At 50.3% G+C, this 19984-nt stretch overlaps 1 protein-coding gene across 1 annotated transcript in view; it reads left to right on the top strand.

Moving 5' to 3' along the window:
- Positions 1-19984, top strand: part of MORN1 (MORN repeat containing 1) — a 208320-nt gene that overhangs the window by 27999 nt on the left and 160337 nt on the right. Inside the window, exons 7-10 of the mRNA XM_060259677.1 lie at positions 5645-5741; positions 8126-8236; positions 13783-13906; positions 18931-19121. Coding sequence (XP_060115660.1) covers positions 5645-5741; positions 8126-8236; positions 13783-13906; positions 18931-19121 — 523 coding nt within the window. The remainder of the gene's footprint in view (positions 1-5644; positions 5742-8125; positions 8237-13782; positions 13907-18930; positions 19122-19984) is intronic.

The raw sequence follows: 19984 nt of genomic DNA, 5'->3' as shown, positions 1-19984 counted from the left end.
CAGGTACCTTCCCGCTCTTAATCAGGAGTGGGGAGCCTTTTTTCTGCCAAGGGCCACTTGGATATTTATAACATCATTCGCAGGCTATACGAAATTATCAACTTAAAAAACAGTGCTCCGCAGAGGGAGAACAATTCAGACTGGCAAAATTAACGCAAATAATGGTTTTTCTATTTGAAGTCATGTGGGGAGAGCCTAATTTGGCCCTAGGCAAATGTCTAGTCACAGGGCTTTTTTTTTTGTAGAAAAAGCCCAGCAGCAACTCATTAGCATATTAGACCACATCCCCTAATATTAGCATATGAGGTCACACACTCAAGAGCATATTAGGCCACACCGTCTGGGATAATCAAGTGCAAATTGAACTGTTGGTAACTGGCTGGGCCCCACAATCATCGCCGGCCAGCAGGGGCCCAGGGAGGCCGCCATGTGGCTTGGCTCAGCCCAGCATCCCCCGAGGGCCACACCAAGTGATCTCGAGGGCTGTAAACAGCCCTCGGGATGGACGTTCCCCACCCCTGATTTAAACCCATTATTGCAAGTCCTCTCCCCTGATGCCCACCGGAACAGCTCCCTGCCCTCCTCTAAGTGACAGCCCTTCAAATACTTCAGGAGAGCAGTCATGCCCCCTACTTCGGCTATATTCCCTCATGCCTGTGGGGAGTTTCTATGCTGTCCCTCCTCCCCTGTGTTTTTGTCTGACTGCACGACTGGTGCTCTTTCTGCTGCAGATAACTGTTCCCTCACTAGCTGCGGGCGCTAGAAATTCCCCCAGAGTGCAATGGGCTCCATCCAGCTGGGCTCCCTGGCGGCCATTTGTTTTAAGTTAACATAGCTGTGCCAAAACATGGGGAAGTGCATTGACCCACAGCGGCATGTGTCACTTGGCAGTTCCAACGATGTCCACGTCTCTCAGCCCCAAGGGCAACATCGCTCAGTTTAAGCCAAACCTAAACTCCATATCTGCTACCGACCGGCCAACCCCAGCATGACCTGCCACCTTTTCCCTGTGGCCATTGGCATCCTCATCCTCACCCAGGGCCATAGCCAGGATTTCAAAATTGGTGGGGCCGATAGCTATGTTGAAGTTGCTTTCTTTCCTCCTCTCCCTCCCCCATCTATTTGCTTTCCTTCCTCCCTCCCTCCCGGCTCACATCTGACATCCATGTTTTGTGGCTCTGTTTTGTAGCTATGTTTTTTGTTTGAGGGGGGCCAGGGAGCTTGAGCCAATGCACCAAAACTTGGGGCCAGGGAGCGTGGGTCAGCGCACCGAACCTTCTGAGACAGGGCCGGCAGTCTCTTCCCCATCCCTTCTTGGCCCCCGCGCACGTGCCTAGTGCCAGATGGAGACTGTGCGGGTGAGGAGAGTGGCCAAGCCGAGGCTTCAGCATGCACGCAGGCGCAGGGCATGGGTGGCAGCTCGATAGCGTGGTGGGGGGTGGCACTGGGGGGCCTGGAGATGATGTGCATCCATGCGGCCGCATCCATGCAGCCTTTGGACTGGCAGCAGGGGAGGAGGGGCTGGTGGCAGTGGGGGAAGGCCAAGGAAGGCGGGGCCGGACATGTCACAGAGGGGTCTGGTTGGTGGGGCCTGGACCCCCCTGGGCCCCAGTGTAGCTGCAGGCCTGCCCTCACCTGTTTGCCTTGTGAGCATTTCGAGAAGGCATAGGATCACCCCCCAGAAGGAGCAGAGCCATAGAAAGGGGACTAGAAAGGGGAGACCGTGGCAGAGAACCGATTCCGCATTACTTTTTGTCCCGGTCTCGTTCTCGGCTCTCGAGTTTGCGTGGGGCAGGGAACAAACGGGGGACACGCAGCCCTGCCCCAGAGATGCCAGTGCAGAATCCAGGGAAAAGAGCTGCCCTAAAGAGCCCCGCACAGAAGAGAGGCAAGCGCCAAGTGCAGAATCGGTTGCAGTATTCCCCAGTCATCCACCAGCCGAGGAATGGTTGCCTCAGGATGATAATATCACCATGACTACATAGAAGCGAGAAGGATCTCCACAGGGTGTAATGCTAGGATCCCACTGCTGTGGCACAAGAGGCAGGAAATCTCTCTGCCTCCCTGCTGCTCTCGCTGAAACCCAAATTGCAGAGAAACTTTCTTAGGTCCAAGGCAGAACGAGTCAGCATAAGTCATTCCAATAAACTAGCAAGAGGGATAAGTTGGCGTCTCTTCCTGGGCTCCTAGCACCTGCAAGGAGGTCGAAAACAAAAGCAGAGGCGCAGAACGCGTGCCTCTTTGCTGCGGATACGTTCGAGGCTAAATTGTTTCCGTGGAACGCTCGAGAAGAGCGATGGAAAGAACAGAACGAGCCCAGTTGCTGCAGCAACACAATTCCGATGCCTGTTTTGGAGCTGCCAGTATAATTGCTGTCACCCTCTCTCTCTCTCTCTCTCTCTCTCTCTCTCTCTCTCTCTCTCTCTCTCTCTCTCTCTCTCCCTCCCCCCTCTATTTTGGAGACTAGTTGCTAAGGGTGTAAAGAAGAAAGAGTGGCAGGATTCAAGTCTCCGGATCCATCTGGGATTTTGATGGTGGCTCAGATAAATTTAGCGTTATAGTAGCACTTTGTTCCGCGCAAGCCATCCCTCGTCAGCCGGCGAGCGCCAAGAGCCCAGCAGACGGTCGGATGGGGGGGGGGGAGAAATTTAATTTGCAGTAGAGCACAAGCAAGATGGCTTGAGGCTTTAAAGATTGAGGGTGGGGGACTTGGAAGGGAGAGGATTTTCTAGCTCCCAGGGGCCCATGTATCTTGCGGTGTTATTTTATCGCTAGACTGAAATGCACACCACCTTTGGAGGTTTCCCCCACCCTCCATGACGTACACCCGTTGGCAGCGATGGGTCAACTCCCACGCCCAGATTTCTAGCTTTCGTTGGCTCTCGGTCCAGAAGTCTGAGTCGCTTGTTTTGATGGCTGCTACAGATGGAATCCTTGTTGCTTCTTCTCCCCCCCTTCACACTTTGGAAATCAATCTCCCTGTTTGCATCCTGGCATGATTGTCCTGGCATTCTTGCACTGGCTCTGTCATCCCTTGATGCAGTGACCTTGAATCAGACCCTGTTTATTTACTCTCCATGCCCACACACACACACACACACACAGAGGATTGAGCTGCTGTAAGCCAGAGCGGACGATGGCAAGGTGGATGGACTAATGATCCAACATGGTCTAAAGGGGGCTCTAGATCAGTGGGCAGGGCACCTGGCTCCATGGCAGAGCACACATGCCCATTGAGCCATTAACGTGCTTTACAGTTTAGTGCCCACGCGCTTTAGGGAACTGTCCCCGCCCCCCCTCCAAAGCCATCATTTCAAGGATGGTTTCAAGTGAGTAGGTGTGTTGGTCCGCAGCTGAAGAGCAAGATTCAAGTCTTCTGTGTGTGTGCGTGCGTGCGAAGTGCTGTCAAATTGTTTCCAACTTACAGCGACCCTATGAATTCATGCCCTCTAAAACGTTCTCTTGTTAACTGCCTTGCTCAGGTCTTGCAAACAGAGGGCCCTGGTGGCTTCCTTGATTGAATAAATCCATCTCATGTTGAGCCTTCCTCTTCCTTGAGTCCAGTAGCACCTTCAAAGGCCGACAAGATTTCCAGTATGTTAGCTTTCAAGACTGGAAGTTCCCAAACTTTGACTCTCGAAAGCTTATACCCTGGGAATCTCTTTGTTCTTTAAGGTGCTACTGGACTCGAAACTTCCTTTTCAGGGATGGAAATACCTTTTGCTCAAAAAGCTTAAAAGGTCCGCCTGTCCCAGCGCACGTCACTGGATTCCGGGAACCAGTGCTTTGTGGGCGCATGCAAAGACGCAGTCGTAGTTTCATTTGCAAAAATGATCCGATAAAGTTTTCGGCAAGGGGCTCCAGCTCTTAGAGAGAGCACTTGTTTCGCATGCAGACGGTCCTAGGTTTGACTTGCGGCGTCTCAGAGTTAAAGAAGCCAGAACAGCAAGGTGGATCCACCGACTGCGCTTAGCAAAGTTGGAAGCCTACCTCCAACCTCCTGCTCTTCTGTTGGAGGAACAGCTGCTGAAGTTGGAAAAAGGTGACTCAGACTGGAGGACAGCCAGACTTTTTGCTGAGTGGAAAAAAGGAGCCACCCCAGGGTCAGGAAAGATCTCCAATTGGCAGGAACTCCTTTGCATATTATGCCACACACCCCTGATGTCGTCAGTCCTTCAAGAGCTTACAGGGCTCTTAGTACAGGGCCTACTGTAAGCTTCAGGAGGATTGGCTACATCAGGGGTGTGTGGCCTAATATGCAAATGAGGTCCTGTTGCAAAAAAAAGCCCTGGCCACCGCTCAAAGAAAACAACAGCGAAATCAGGGGTGGCTCTTTCACACATGTTGTGTGGCTCTCGAAGCCTCCACTGACTGGCTTGGAGAAGACATTTCTCTCTTTAAATCACTTCTCCAAGCCAAGTCAGCTAGCAGCTTGGAGAATGCATTTAAAGTTACAGTTGCTTTCTTTCCACCTCTCTCCTTCCCATCTATTTTCCTTCCTTCCTTCCTTCCTTCCTTCCTTCCTTCCTTCCTTCCTTCCTTCCTTCCTTCCTTCCTTCCTTCCTTCCTGGCTCTCAAACATCTGATGGTCATTCTACGTGGCTCTTACATAAAGCAAGTTTGGCCATCCCTGAGCTAGATGGACCACTGGTCTTACATGAGGCAGATGTCAGAGTTCCTAAGGGAAGGGACTGTGGCTCACAGGTAGAGCCCAAGCTTTGCCTGCAGAAATTCCCAGGTGAAAGGATCCCAAACAGCAGCTGTTGGAGTTGGGGAACAACCCTTTCTCTGCTGAGAACTTGGAGAGTTGCCACCGCCAATCAGAACAGACAACGCTGGGCTCAACAGCCAGGTGTGGTGACTTGGCATAAGGTGCCTGTGGATGTTCAGGAGCGGGGGTGGAATTCTAGCAGGAGCTGCTTTGCATATTAGGCCACACCCCCTGATGTAGCTGACCCTCCAAGAGCTTATCAGGCTCTTTTTTTGTAAGCTCTCCCCCCCCCCAAATTTTAAACTTTATTTAGCGTTTTTTTGTAAGCTCTCGGAGGATTGACTACATCAGGGATGTGTGGCCTAATATGCAAAGGAGCTCCTGCTAGAATTCCACCTCCGTTCAGGAGCATCAGGCAAAATCCTGCCTTTCTCAGGGTCACTCGCGATGGAGGGACTGCCCTTTCCCCCATTCCCCATTCTCATCGAGCTTTGCACAATTAGATGGGGACAGAACGTGGTCACTTTCTCCTTTTAAGGGCACCCCATCGTCCTTGCCGTAACGCCATGTGGTTTCTTGATGGGTAGCCTGCAGTAGCAAACCAGAGGGCTCTCCCTCCCCCCTTTGGTTCTCCCCGCTCCTCTATTTAGAGGTCATACCCCAGCGACTACATAATCCCAGGCTGTTGTTTTCCTGCCACCAACGCAGGCCATTTCTCCTCTCCCGTTCCAACATTTTTTTCACACCAATTTTGGAAGAGAGTTTCTAAAGAGCCCCCCCCGAGGGCCACCCGCTCTGCTATTATGAGGGGCCAGATGAAACCCTTCCTTCTATAGCCTCCCGTGTCGCCGTCTAAATTTGAAACCGGCGCATATCTTCTTTCTTTCCCCCTCCCTTCCTCTCCTCCAACCCCGCTTCTTCTTCTGTTTGTAGGGACAGTGGAGAAACGACACATTCAACGGACAGGGCTCCATAATCCATTGTTCCAATGTCATCTATGACGGACACTGGCTGAATGGCTACCCTGTGGGTACGTACTTTGATTATGCCACCGGGTTAGTAACGAGGCTTCGGCACAATGCCCCTGCCTTTCATTCTATTGATTAACGCTCTCGGACCATGGTGTTGGCATCCTTTGTGCCTGGGACACGTCACTCATAAAAGCATAAGCTCCAGAGGGCTGTCTGGGGCTGGAAGGTACACGGGTGGAGATCTGCTAATGCAACAAAACAAGGGGCCGTACTACCACCCACGCAGACGCACACAAACACTGTTGGGATTTCCCCCCCAACCTGTGTATTTGGCATGGGAAAGCTTCCACTGGTTTGCCAGCTGTACTAGACGAGCCGGTGAGAGGCCCATCGGAAGCAAAAAAGACCCCAACAATGTAGCAGGTGCAAACATAGCGGCTCGCAAGCATGTCCGGTCAAAGCACGCATACACGCCATCGCAGAATTTTTTTTGAGAGAGAGAACGCACCATTCTGTGTTTCTCTAAATGTTGGGGGTTTTGCTATGGTTTGTTTTATCTCTGGTGTAATGTTAATGTTGCCAACTCCAGGTGGGGGAATTCCTGGAGATTAGGGGAGGGCACGGTTTGGGGAGGGGAGGGACTTCAGCAGGATGTAATGCCATAAAGGCCACTTCCAGAGCAGCCGTTTTCTCCAGGAGAATTGATCTCTGTCAAACGGAGGTCAATTTAGTAGCACTTTAGAGAACAAGATTTTTTGGGGGTGTAAGCTTTCAAAAGTCAACGTTCCCTTTACTGATGAAGGGAGCTTTGACCCCCGAAAGCTTATTCCCCCCCCCCCAAAAAAATCTGGTTTGTCTCAAAGGTGTTATGCAGGGCTTTTTTTGTAGCAGAAACTCCTTTGCATATTAGACCACACATCCCTGATGTAGCCAATCCTCCTGGAGCTTACAGTAGGCCCTGTAGTAAGAGCCCTGTAAGCTCTTGGAGGATTGGTTACTTCAAGAGTGTGTGGCCTATTATGCTACCAAAAAAAAAAAGCCCTGGTGTTACGGGACTCAGTCTAGCTGTTCCCCTGAGGGCCTAATACAGCTAGCCTCTGAAACTGGATATTAGTTGTAATCCTAGGAGATCTCCAGGCCCCATCTGGAGTTTGGCCACCCCACGTGATATGGATGTAAGGTTCAGGAACCGGGGGAGGGGGGGTATGTCTTGGGGCCAAACTATGTGTTATCTTAGGATGGTTAGAACTTTTTTAGCAGCCCCTGAGCATGCCTAATCTGAACCCGGGCTTCAGCCCTGGGAGATAAGGTGGGACTTAATAGTGAAATCCTAATCAGAGTTGCAACCCTTCTGTGTCTGCTGAACCTAATGGTGCTTAGGATCACACCATATGTCTTCAGTTTGGTGTAGTGGTGAAGTGTGCAGATTTTAACCTGGGAGAATTGGGTTTGATTCCCCACTCTTCCGCATGCAGGCAGCTGCGTGACCTTGGGTCAGCAACAGTTCTTGCAGAGCTGTTCTCTCAAGAGCAATTCTCTCAGAGCTCTCTCAGTCCCACCTGTCTCACAGGATATTTGGGGGAGAGGAAAGGAAGGAGATTGTACACCACTCTGAGACTCCAAGTGAAGGACAGGATATAAATCCAGTCTCCTCCTCTTCCTCTTCATTTCCCTCCTCTCACATTGTTTCCCGCAATCCAAAATACACACCCTCCAACTGCTTTTAGCCATGGAGAGGTGAGGGGGAGGCAGGAAAGGCATGCATGTGCCACATAATGTCATCCGTAAGAACAGGACAGATCTTAAATCGCCATGATCATTTCCTCTCCAATTGTGGTAGTGATGTGAAATTTAGCAGGAAGGGACATTTAGCCTGCTAAAGACATGGTTGTACACATCAGGGCAGACAGACACATTGGAGCACTGTCCTTTAGAGTGTAACCTATTCACACTTATAAGGAAGAAATTGCTTTCTCCTTGTTTGCAAGGAGCGACTGATTTGTCCGTAGGCGACAAATTGAAATTCCTGCTGGCTGGGTCAGATCCTAATGTGACCATATCAGCTGCGAAATTTGTTTCTAGGGTAATGATAGATTTAAAAAATGATGGTGTGGTTTTTTTTCCCCCTCGGGGGATTTTATTGTGATTCAGCTCATCTTTAGGCCGATAGAGCTATATCGTTACAGTAAAGTCAATAAGTAGTGAGAAGGGAGTGGAATCCACTGGTTGGTGGAGAGACCCACAGTAGATACCTTATTCAGGAACCTGCACAAATTTGGAGCCAGCTTTTGACTGGGGCTTTCAACTGTGTTCAGTTCAGGGTATTTTTTTCTTCACATAAATCCACCCCTGTTGTTTCTTCTGAAAGAGAGGTTCCTAGCTTTGGGGGGGGGGGAATTTGGTCCATTTGTGAGGTAAACTGAGGCACGTTGACTGTTTTCAGCACAACCCAAGAAGATGGTGATATTGGGACCAGAAGTCATCGACACGGTTCCAGGATCCGCTCACACCTTTCACGTCCAGCTGCAGAATGAAGAAGGAGACGTTATTGAATGTAAGAATTTTGGAGGAGCTCTACAAAGCGGCATGAAAGATCCCTCCCAAAGGTGACAGGAAAACAGCTCCTGCCCCGCAAACAAGGGCCAAGCATACGCCTTTTCCTTTTTTTCCTGCACGGCAGCAACGTATATTGGTGGTGGACAAGTGGCAGCTGCCTTACAGCAACCCCATAGGGTTTTCAAGGCAATAAATTAGCTGAGGTGGTTTGCCGTTGCCAGCCTCTGCGTAGCAACCGTGTACTTCATTGGTGGTCTTCCCATCCAAGTAGTAACCAGGGCTGACTCCGCTTAGCTTCCAAGATCAGACAGATCAGGCTAGCTCAGGACAGCCAGGTCAAGGGAAGGAATGTTTACAGGTGGTGTGCCGTCGTCTGCCTCTCCATAGCAACCCTGGACTTCCTTGATGGTCTCCCATGCAAGAACTAACCAGGACCGACTCTGCTTAGCTTCCAAGATCAGACAGATCAGGCTAGCTCAGGCCAGCCCGGTCAAGGGAAGAGATGTTCAGAGGTGGTGTGCCATCGCCTGCCTCTCCATAGGAACCCTGGTCTTCCTCGGTGGTCTCCCATCCAAGAACTAACTAGGAACAATGCCGCTTAGCAGCCAAGATCAGAAAGAGTGGGCTTGCCTGGGCTAACCAGGTCAGGGGCACAATATAGATATTAAATGCGTCACGTTCCACTCTCAGGCTTTTACTGGATTTAAAAGTTGGCCCGTTAGCTATTCTTCCATCGGCTGCAAACCTCTTGAGAGGGTCCCCCGTGGCACACAAAAGGCACAACCACGTAAGCCAGAAAACTTTATGGATCTGCCGAAGCGAGTCGAAGGACATAACTACACCGCAAATTTAGCCCAGCGTCAAACCGCTTCGTTCGCTACGATCTCTTCCCCCATAGAAACCGGAAGGTTGCCGCTTCAGGAGGGTGCTGAGAATTCCTTGGTGGAGTCCTTAGTCCATTGGCTGAAACATGTTTCCTTGGGATTGGTTTGGTTTATAGGGAACCACTAAGACCAGAACTGGGAACTCCCAGATCTATATAGAGCATCCCTGTGCAGCTGCCATTTCCCGGACAGTTCCTAGACTCTGAGTTCATTCAGCCCACCCAGGCTGTCCAGAGGTTCTCCACCCCTCCCCGGAAGGCTGATAGATATTTCTAGGTCACGGCTGGGGAGGGGAGGGGTGCGTTTGCAGGCTGCCCCCTCTATTTTAGGCCAAGTAGAGGAGTCTCGTTTCCTGTGTTTATAAATCAGGTATTTAACTCCGAAAAGGAAGGCTCAGCGGCTGTTTAGAACATCTGCCACTTGGTGGCACTTGGGGCACGTCGCCGCTCGGTGGCAATTTGGAACAGCTGCTAGCAAACTCACTCCCACATCAAAGGAGAATTGGTGCCATTCCTGCCTGTCGGTATTAATATTATCGTAAGCGGTTTCGGCCCCGACTCGGATGGCCCAGGCTGGCCCAGTCTCCTCAGATCTCGGAAGCTAAGCCAGGTCAGGCTTGCCTAGCATTTGGTTGGGAGATCTCCAAGGAAGACCAGGGTCACTAGGCAGAGACAGGCAGCAGCAAACCGGGTCCGAACGGCTTCTTGCCTTAAAAACCCCACGGGGTCACCGTAAGTCTGCTGCGAATTGAAGGCAAAAAAAGAGGAGCAGCTGCAGTATCCTTACGAAGCCGGCTACGCAAAGCCATCTTATTTTATTTTAGCCAAATGCGGGCAAATCCTGGACAGGCTAACTGCAGACAGAAGAAGTGGGGAGGCGGAGGGGAACCAAATTTTTTCCCCCTTAAAAATAACAACCAACACCCCCAACTCACAGACCAGAACTGACGGCTGTGCAGATGAACTTTATCAGAAGTGGTGGCTGACTTGGGGCTCTTTTTAACACCATTTTGAAGCAGAAGACAGGTAGGCAGATATAAGGATTGCAGAAACTCCCAAACCTGGGAGACACCCTTCTAACCAGTGGTCATGCAGACCCATTTCCCCGCATACACCAGGGATCTTTGTGCCACCCCTGAGGATGATATCTATTCTTTAAGAGTACCATCTGCCTTGTTGGAATTGGTGGCCGTTCATGCTCCTTCCAGAATGCGAAACGGTAGGGCTTTTTTTTTTTTTGTAGCAGGAACTCCTTTGCATATTAGGCCACACACACCATGATGCAGCCAGTCCTCCTGGAGCGTACAGTAGGCCTTGTACTAAGAGCCCCGTAAGCTCTTGGAGGATTGGCTACATCAGGGGTGCAAAGGAGTTCCTGCTACAAAAAAAGCCCTGCGTAATGGGAATGTCCTCCCATGTAACAGTCCTGGGGATCTACTAGCGTGACTTGGCAGTTTCCAGTTGATAAAAGATCCTGAGGGCCCTAAGGATTGTGTTCCTTAGTCTCTGAAGTCCAAAACTTCTTTTGCTTCTGCTCAGAGACTGAATTCTCAATTAATTATTGGTGGGTGGAATTTCATTGGCCAGCAAATGGAGATTCCCCCCCCCCCCGGTACCTTTGGAGCAGTGTGCAGATATCATGTCTGTTCACAAACCTACCAGGATCTAGACAGGTCAAAGGCAGGGGTACTCCCAACCGTTTTGATGAGTCTCGGTTTCTTACTTGCTTAGAGACTCAAAACGCCCGCTGGATCGAACCGCGAGTCAGTCTCGCGCAGTATCCTGACCTACAATTGCCCGTCAGATGCCTCCGAGAAGCCCACGATCAGGCAATAAGGGCAATAGCCACAGCACCACGCCGAAGTTTCATTTCGCCATCATGACAAACAGGCATGGACAGGCCTCACCTCCTCCCTGAACTTGTCTTCTCAAGCCCTCCATCTAAGCTAGTGGCCATCTCTACATCCAGTGGAGGTGAATTTCATGAGTTAGTCACGCACAGCGGGGCAGGAAATGCTGCTTCTTTTTTTGCCCTGGGAAGGTAACATGGCCACATCTTGACCCGGATAGCCCAGTCTTTCCAGTTCTCAGAAGTCAAGCAGGGCTGGCCTGGATGGGAGACTGCCAAGGAAGTCCAGGGCTGTTATGCAGAGGCAGGCAATGGCCAACCACCTCTGTTTGACATCTTGACGTGGATGGCCCAGGCCAGGGGCAGGCAAACTGTGGCTCAGGAGCCACATGTGGCTCTTTCACACCTATTGTGCTGTTCTCGGGGCCTCCACTGCCCTGTCAGCCACCTTAGAGAAGGCATTTGTCTCTTTAAAATCACTTCCCCAAGCCAGCCGGCAGCTTGGAGAATGCATTTAAAGTTGCTTTCTTTCCACCTCTCCCCACCTCTATTTGCCTTCTTCCCTTCCTGTCTTATGGCTCTCCAGCATCTGAAGTTTATTCTACGTGGCTCTTCCATTCAGCAAGTTTGGCCACGGCTGGCCCAGGCTATCCTTATCTTGTCAGATCTCGAAAGCTAAGCAGGGAATTCCCTGGTTAGCGCTTGGACGGGAGACTGCCAAAGACTTCCGCAGTCAACTTCTTGGAGGCAGGCAATAGGAAACCATCTCCGTTTGTTCTCTTGCCTTGAAAACTCGATGGAGTCCCCGCATGTCAGCTGCTACTTGACGGCGTTTTACAGACACCACAAAGCCACTCCCTCTTCGTACAAAGGCATCTCCCTTCATTAGAAATCATTTTAGGATTTCAGTTTCTTCTGTCCTTTGGCTTCCCCAGCCGTGGTTTGCATTGGCTTTTGGAGTTCCAAGTAATCGGGCTGCCTCCGTCCCTCAGAGTTCTGAGTACTGCTGCTTGCCATCTCTGCTCTTTGCACATCCCACCCCCCCCCCTTAGTTCTGACATACTGATTTTTTTTAACTATTCAATAAAAGGACAGGGGAAGAGAGAGAGCGCAAAAGAGAACAAGAAGTGTTTTCTGTTTACAACGGAGTTATTTCGGCTTCACAACCTTCTGCTTCAAATTACTGCTATAGAAGCCAAGGCTACCTGTGGCACGTTGTAATTAAATGAAAGCGGCTGAGTGCGTTTTCCAGAAATGATGGTGGCTCTGTTGTTTTGATGGGTGTTTGCACTGACTTCCCTTCCTCCTACCCCCCCAAAGCCGCAGCTCCAAGGCAAACACTCATTCACAAAGTATCCTTCAAAAGGTGAACTTACCTTTTTGTCTTGGCCTCCTAATAGGAATGAAAACATCCAAGGACAACCCCCCCCCACCCACCCACACATTGACTCTGAACCACGAGGCTTTGATGTGATTCATCGCCAGGGAGATGCTGCTGGAGCTGCTGCTGGGTGGGGTGGGCAGCGATGCTCTTTGTCCCATTCCCGCTAGATCTCTTTGACTTGACTTCCAGACCCTCCCAAAACCTTCAAAGGGAGGGATTTGGCACGCAGCAGACTGAGAGTGGAAAGTGCCATTAGGTCACAGCCGATTTATGGTGACCCCGTAGGGCAGGGGTGTCAAACTCATGAGGGCCGAATCTGACATAAATGAGAACTTGTTAGGCCGGGCCATGTGTGTACCTATTTAAGATTAGGTGGCAGAGATATAAACTTTATAAAGGATGCAGACAAACACAATTTAATATTTTTTTAAAAAAACCCAAAAAACCCTTAAAATGTGCTTAAAACATTAGCACTTGTTGGTCTTAAAGGTGCTTTCTTTGTATCTCTCCTGTGGGATCTAGAGAATGGGGCAAAGGAAACTCTGGCTCTTTTCTTCCTTCCCTCCCCAGGGGACCAGGAAAGGGAGGAAGGGAGACTTGGCTCAGTAGTTCTGCTGTGTGATTGAGAGAGCCGGGCAAAGCAAGCTCTCCCTCTCCCCTTCCCAAGGGAGGAGCCCCAGCCAATGGAGAAAACAGAGACTTTGTAGCTCCTGTGCGATTGAGCAAGCCTGGCAAAGTATGCTGTTATGCAGAAGGAAGCAAGAGAGAGGGAGAAGGAAACAGATGACATCTGGTTGCTTGGGGGCCTAATAGGAGCCCTCTTCGACCCCTGGGTTGCATATTTGACACTCCTGCTGTAGAGTTTTCAAAGCGAGAGATGGACAGAGATTATTTGCCACAGCCTGCCTTTACACACCGAGCCCGGATTTCCTTGGCAGTTTCCCATCCAAGTACTAACCAGGGTCAACTCTGCTTCGCTTCCAAGATCTGATGAGAATGGGCTAGCCTGGGCCATCCAGGTCAGGGTAGGTAGCAGAATACCAATTTGGAATACCCTGTCGCATTGAAAAACAAAAGAAAACACTTGTCACAAATAGAACATTAGCCCATTGGGGAGAAGGCTTCCAAAAGAGCCCTTAGAATGCAAGCTTTCTACTCATAGGACATTATGTTTGTTTGTTTTTTGACTCAGGGAAGACCCTGAATTGGCACAGTCCTTTCTGTCATCTCTGGACTGTACTAATCTCATTCTGTCGCATGCAGAGAGCTGGCCTTTACATTGTTTTGGGTGCTGACGCTGACCGTTCGGATGATCTGGACTCTTCGTTCCTGGGCAAAGGGGGGGGGATACACGTCTCATCTCGGGGATGTTTTGCTGTGCTGCACGATTAACGAACCGTTTCTTCTGCCCGTTGGGCTCTTTGATAGGCGAGAGCGGTCGTCTGCTGGAGATCAGCGCCGGGGTCAGAGACGGGGAGCTTTTAGCAAGTTCCAAAAACAGCCTGTACACGATAATGGAACTAATAGGGAAGAAGCCGATACAAAGCCCCTTGTAAGTAACACGCAGACTTCTCCCATAAGGAGAAGGAATGTACTGAACGGCTCCCAAGTGCTCCCTGGATACATGCTGGCTTTCTTCTCGGGCACCTTCTGCCAACCTCAACATCTTTTGTCTTAGCGAGTTAAGGTCAAGAGCCCAGAGTGGGGAACTCTATGCAGAGGCAAAGCCATTTTAGAGAATCTCAGATTTCCTCTCGCTCCCTCCTCCAAGGAATTCTGGGTAGCAAACATAGCCTTTGGCTGATTTCTCCCCAAAACAATAGCCCTGGGTATTGATGACATTTCTATACCACCTTTCCTCTAAGGGGCTCAGGCTGGCTCATTGCCTTCCATTTTATCCCTCACCACAACCCCCTCAGTCAGTTTTGGCTGAGGAAGAGTGGTTGTGCCAAAGTCACTGTGGAACGTGCTGCCCGGTGACAACCTTCCCGGCTCCCGCAAACAGTTTTTAGAAACTGGGCAGGGCCAGGAGGGACTTTTGCCCAACAAGGCTTCTGATTGGCTATTGGCTATTTGATTGGTAGTCCTTTGTTTGTTTCTTAAAAAAATGTTGCTTTGGCTTCAGCTGCCATTACCACACAAGGATCTCCACTGTGTGACTGAATGTCAACTGTGGCAGTCATTCTCTGGTCGGCTCACTCCCCATACTACCGCCCCCGCCCCCCCAATCCAGCCATTTTGTGGCTGCTCCCGCCAGGCTCAAGAAAGGTTGGGGACCCCTATTTATTTTATTTATTTATTTCCGTAAATTTATATTCCGCCCTTTCCTGTGAGGACTCAGGGCGGATTCCAACATAATAAAACCATTTAAGCCAACAATGAAACATCAGTACAATTAAACAATTAAAACAACAGATCAGAACTAATTTAGGACGGCCTGGATGGTGTAAGCGCAGAAGGCATAACTATCGTAGGCCACTTAGATTGCCCATAGATATCAGCAGTATCGGCCCCAGTCACGGAGGCCTCAGCCATAGACCTGGCGGAACAGCTCCGTTTTGCAGGCCCCCCGGAGTGGCAACAAATCTGGAAGGGCCTGAATCTCCATAGGGAGCTGATTCCACCAGGTCGAGGCCAGGGCCTGGCCCTGGTCGAGGCAAGCCGGATGTCCTTTGGGCCAAAGTTGGTGAGAAGATGGTGAATGGCCGATCGTAATGGCCTTCTGGACTCATATGGGGAGAGATGGTCCCACAGGTATGCCACTCCCAGGCCGCACATGGCTTTGAACGTCAGTACTAAAACCTTGACGCAGATCCAGTACTCAGTCGGTAGCCAGTGCAAACTGCGCAGCATCAGCCGACTGCTCGCCCGTAAAGGCAATCCAGTCAGCAGTCATGCCGCTGCATTCCGCACCAGCTGGAGTTTCTGGATCAATCTCAAGGGCAAGCCTGCGTAGAGCGAGTTACAGCAGTCTAACCTGGAAGTGACTGTTGCATGGATCACTGTAGCTAAGTCCTGAGGAGCCAGATAGGCTGCTGGTTGTTTGACCTGCCGAAGATGGTGAAAGGCAGATCGTGCAACAGCTGTGACCTGGGCCTCCATAGAAAGGGTGGCATCCAATATCACACCCAAACTCCACACTTTCTGAGCTGGCACAAGAGATGCGCCATCCAGGGTGGGGAGTCGGATGCCTGATCTTAGCCCCCCACGACTCATATACAGGACCTCCATCTTAGTTGGCTTAAGCTTCAGCCAGCTCAGTTGTAACCAACCAGCCACTGCTTCCAGTGCCCTGGTCAGATGGTCTGGGGCGGAGTCTGAGTGGCCATCCATCATCAGATAGAGTTACCCGAGAAGCTTCGCAGATGCGTGGGGATTTGAACCCAGGGCTCCCTAGCTCTTGAGCCACTACACCTGTCCTGGCTTATTTAACAGACAAGCAGGGAGCTAGGCCAGGGATGGCCAAACTGCGGCTTGGGAATTACATGTGGCTCTTTCACACGTATTGTGTGGCTCTCAGAACCTCCACCACCCCGTTGGCTGACTTGGAGAAGGCATTCCTCTTTTTAAATCACTTATCCAATACAAGTCAGCTGGTGGCTTGGAGAATGCATATAAAGTTACAGTTGCTTTCTTTCCACCTCTCTCTCTCTCCCCCCCTCCCCCCTCCCTTCCTTCCTTCCTTCCTTCCTTCCTTCCTTCCTCCCTCCCTCCCTCCCTTCCTTCCTTCCTTCCTTCCTTCCTTCCTTCCTTCCTTCCTTCCTTCCTTCCTTCCTTCCTTCCTTCCTTCCTTTCTTTGCAGCTCTCAAACATCTGGCGTTCATGTATTGCAGCTCTCAAACCTCTGACATTTATTCTAGTGATAGTGTTACCGTTGCTATCCTGATTCTGTAAATCTCGTTAACATCAGTCTATTAAGATGGTTTGCTAACCTGTGAAGACCTTTACGTTGTTCCACCTCTGAGAAGAAGAAGACCATAGATTTATACCCTGTCCTTTTCAGAGTCTCAGACTTACAATCTCTTTTATCTTCTTCCCCCACAAAAGACACTCTGGGAGGTGGGTGGGGTTGAGAGAGCTCTCACAGAGGCTGCTCTTTCAAAGACTACTCTTGCGAGAGCTATGGCTAACTCTAGGCCATTCCAGCAGGTGCAAGTGGAGGAGTGGGGAATCAAACCCGGTTCTCCCAGATAAGAGTCCACACACTTAACCACTACACCAAACTGGCTCTCCTATCCCCCCCCCCCCACACACACACACGGTTTCCCAGACTCCTCAAAGAATAACAGCAGGCCATCAACTTGGAACAGGGCCATGGCTCAGTGGCAGAGCATCTGCTTGGCACACAGAAAGTCCCGGATTCAAGCCTTGGCATCTCCATTTAAAGGGATCAGTAGGTGATAGAGAAGACCTCTCTCTGCCAGAGAGCTGCAGCCAGTCAGAGTAGACAAAAATGACCTTGATAGGCCAATTCAGCAGAAAGCACCTTCATGCGGAAGTGCTTTTCAGTAAGTCATTTATGCCATTCAAATGAAAGAAAAGATTTGTTTTCATATGCAGCCACAGGGGAGAATTCAGCAAGGCTTGTCAAACTGTTGCCTCGTACAGCAGGTCACCAAGACACTCCCCCCCCCCGAAAAAAGCAACAAAACATGGTTCATTCCAACAGCCCCCATGTATACCGTTATAGCCTCTTGCCTGGGATGCAAAATCTGGTAGACATATTCCAGAGAGAAAGAGTGAACCAGAGAGGTTGCATTTTGTAGAGCGCGTAATGTTGTGAATTTTCACATATTTTAAGCAGGGTGGTGCTACAAGAGTATAAGAAGGCTCTGCATATACCTCAGGTAGGGTGGCCAACCTCCAGCGGGGTAGCTGCAGATCTCCCTTTATAACAACTGATCTCCAGGTGACAGGTCAGTTCCCCTGGAGAAAATGGCCACTTTGGAAGGCGGACTCTCTGGCACTGAAGCCCCTCCCATCCCCAAACCCCGCTCTCCCCAGGCTCCTCCTCCAAAATCTCCAGGTATTCCCCAACCCAGAGCCAGCAACCGTAACCTCTGGCCAGATTCAGTACTGCGCTGGTATCCTGTTTCTCAGCCAAGCAGGTGCCTCCATGAAGCCCACAAGCAGGGCCTGAAGACTCTTCCTCTAATGCGCCTCCTCTCCTGCCCTGGAACTGGTGGTCAGAAGTGCACCCGGGGAGTTCCATTCAGCCACTTTGGCTCATGACCCGTGATTGACCTGCTCATCCTGAATGCTTCACATGCCAGTTCAACCACTACGGTTGCTAGGTCAGTGTTGGAAAATGCCTGGAGGCTTTGGGAGGTGGGTGGATCCTGTAGAGGGCGGGGTTTGGGGAGGGGAGGGGCCTCAGCAGGGTACGATGCCGTAGAGTCCACCCTTCAAAGCAGCCATTTTCTCCAGGGGAAAATGGCTCCACAGAATGTTATGTAAATACAGAGTCCAGGATGATAAAAAGAGTCGAAACTGGAAGAGCAGTCCCTGTTCCATTTATCTCTCTTTTGTGGCGAACTTACAGTGGATTTCTTGGTGCATCTTCTCTCATGCTATCTTCTAGACTTTTAATAATTTCGCTGGGGCGATTTTTTGAAGAGAAAGCTACGCGGAATTAACTGAAGATGCATTTAAGGAGACAGTCACTAAAATCCAGGGAGGCAGCTATTACACTGTTGTTAGCGTGCACACACTGTGTATTTGCTATTATATGTTGTATGTATTTATTCTTCGGTGCAAGTTTGTCTGATGTTTTCTCCAGGGGACCTGATCTCCGCCAGCTGGGGATCAATTGTAAAAGTGGGAGATCTCCAGGCCCCACCTGGGGGCTGGCAACCCTATCGACCACCTGGCTTCTCCAAAGAATCTCAGGAACAAGGGCCGGGAAGAACCACTTCCTGAGACTTTGGAGAACCATTGCCAGCTGGAGAAATGGTCTCACATGCCAAGGAAACTTCGCTTATTCATTTAGGGGACAACTGCTGGCTCATTGGCAGAGCACTAGAGAGCCAGTTTGGTGTAGTGGTGAAGTGCACAGACTCTTAACTGGGAGAACCAGGTTTGATTCCCCACTCCTCCACTTGCAGCTGCTGGAATGGCCTTGGGTCAGCCATAGCTCTGGCAGAGGTTGTCCTTGAAAGAGCTTTCTCAGCCCCCCCCCCCCACCTCACAGGATGTCTTTTGTGGGGGAAGAAGATAAAGGAGATTGTGAGCCGCTCTGAGATTCGGAGTGGAGGGCAGGATATAAATCCAATATCATCTTCACATGCGAGAAGTGCCAGATTCTGTTCCTGATATCACCAGCAAGGGTTGAAAAGGAGCTTGAAGAGGGGCTGCAGCTTAGTGATAACACATGTGCTTTGTGGGTAGCCATGGGGCACCGTGTTCCCTTTTAGCTGCTGGGCACATCATTCGTCTAGCCTGGCCAGGGGTCTGGCTCAGAAAAGCACCTCTCGGTATACCCAACAGCATGGTTTGGGATCTCGGCTATTCACTTGGAGGTTTTAAAACCTACCAGTGGGAAATGCAGCGCCAATCCTGTTTTCCTTCCTTCCACAGCGGATTTCAGTATATTAGCTACCCTTTGATGGCACCCAACCCAGAAAGCCAGGAGCCTCAAGCTGCCGTCTCGCCCCATCGCAAATCTCTATTAGGCCTGCCTGAACTGCTGGTCCCCAAAGGAGACGTTGAGCCAGAATCCGAATCAACCCCCCTGGATAGCGCAAGAGATACCCTTAGCAACCAGGATGGTAAGCAAAGATAGCGGCGGATTTTGCTTGAGCTCTCAGGCTTTTATAGTTAACCAAGAAACAAAAGGTATCTTCTTCTCCTTCCATAACACCTTCTGAAAGAAAGAAAGGGAGGGGAGGGAGATTCTGAGACAGCTTTTGTCATGCAAACGAGCAGCTTTAAAAAACCATTTTTGCAGGGTGCGTGAGATTTGTCATTGACATTCCATTTAGTGGGAAGAAATAGAATTTAATTAAAAAAGAAGAGGGTTTTTCTCTCTCTCTTTTACTTTATCCAGTTTGGCCTCCACTTGTTACATAGCCTCTTTGGGTGGGTTTTCCTCCCCTGAACAGTCAAAACATACTGTTAAAAACGAATTAGGCAAAGAAATGCTTAGAGCAAGTATCTCACACTCCCACACATGTACATATATCAGGAACTGCTGTGGCTAGAACCAAAGCGCCGCTTTGTCTGTGGGCTTCTGCCCTGTGTGGAATGCTCCCAAGATGGAGGACTGCTCACAGTTTCTTGCCTGACTCTGACTACCAAGGTTCACCATTAGCTTCTCCTGACCTGAATGGACTTCTAGAGTCTGAGGTTTTGCGTACTGGCCATGGTGACTAAAGGAACCTCCACATTCAAAGGCAGTAAACCTCTGAATAGCGGTGCCAGGAGGCAACATCATTGGAAGTCTTCAGCCTCTCTGCCCTGTTGTTGGCCTTTCCAAGAAACTGGTGCTGGTCACTGTGAGACTGGATGCTGGGCTAGATGGATCATGGGCTTGATCCAACAGGACTCTTATGTTCTCTATTCATGCGTTCACATGTTTTCTTTTAGCCCTGCCCCTATTAGCCAATGTTTGGTTTTCTTGTTTTCAATCCTG

This window comes from Heteronotia binoei, chromosome 18, assembly GCF_032191835.1.
Source record: "Heteronotia binoei isolate CCM8104 ecotype False Entrance Well chromosome 18, APGP_CSIRO_Hbin_v1, whole genome shotgun sequence".
NCBI classification, from domain to species: Eukaryota; Metazoa; Chordata; class Lepidosauria; order Squamata; family Gekkonidae; genus Heteronotia; species Heteronotia binoei.
Note: the sequence above shows the minus strand (reverse complement) of the source record. Positions and strands in the feature narration are given on the sequence as shown.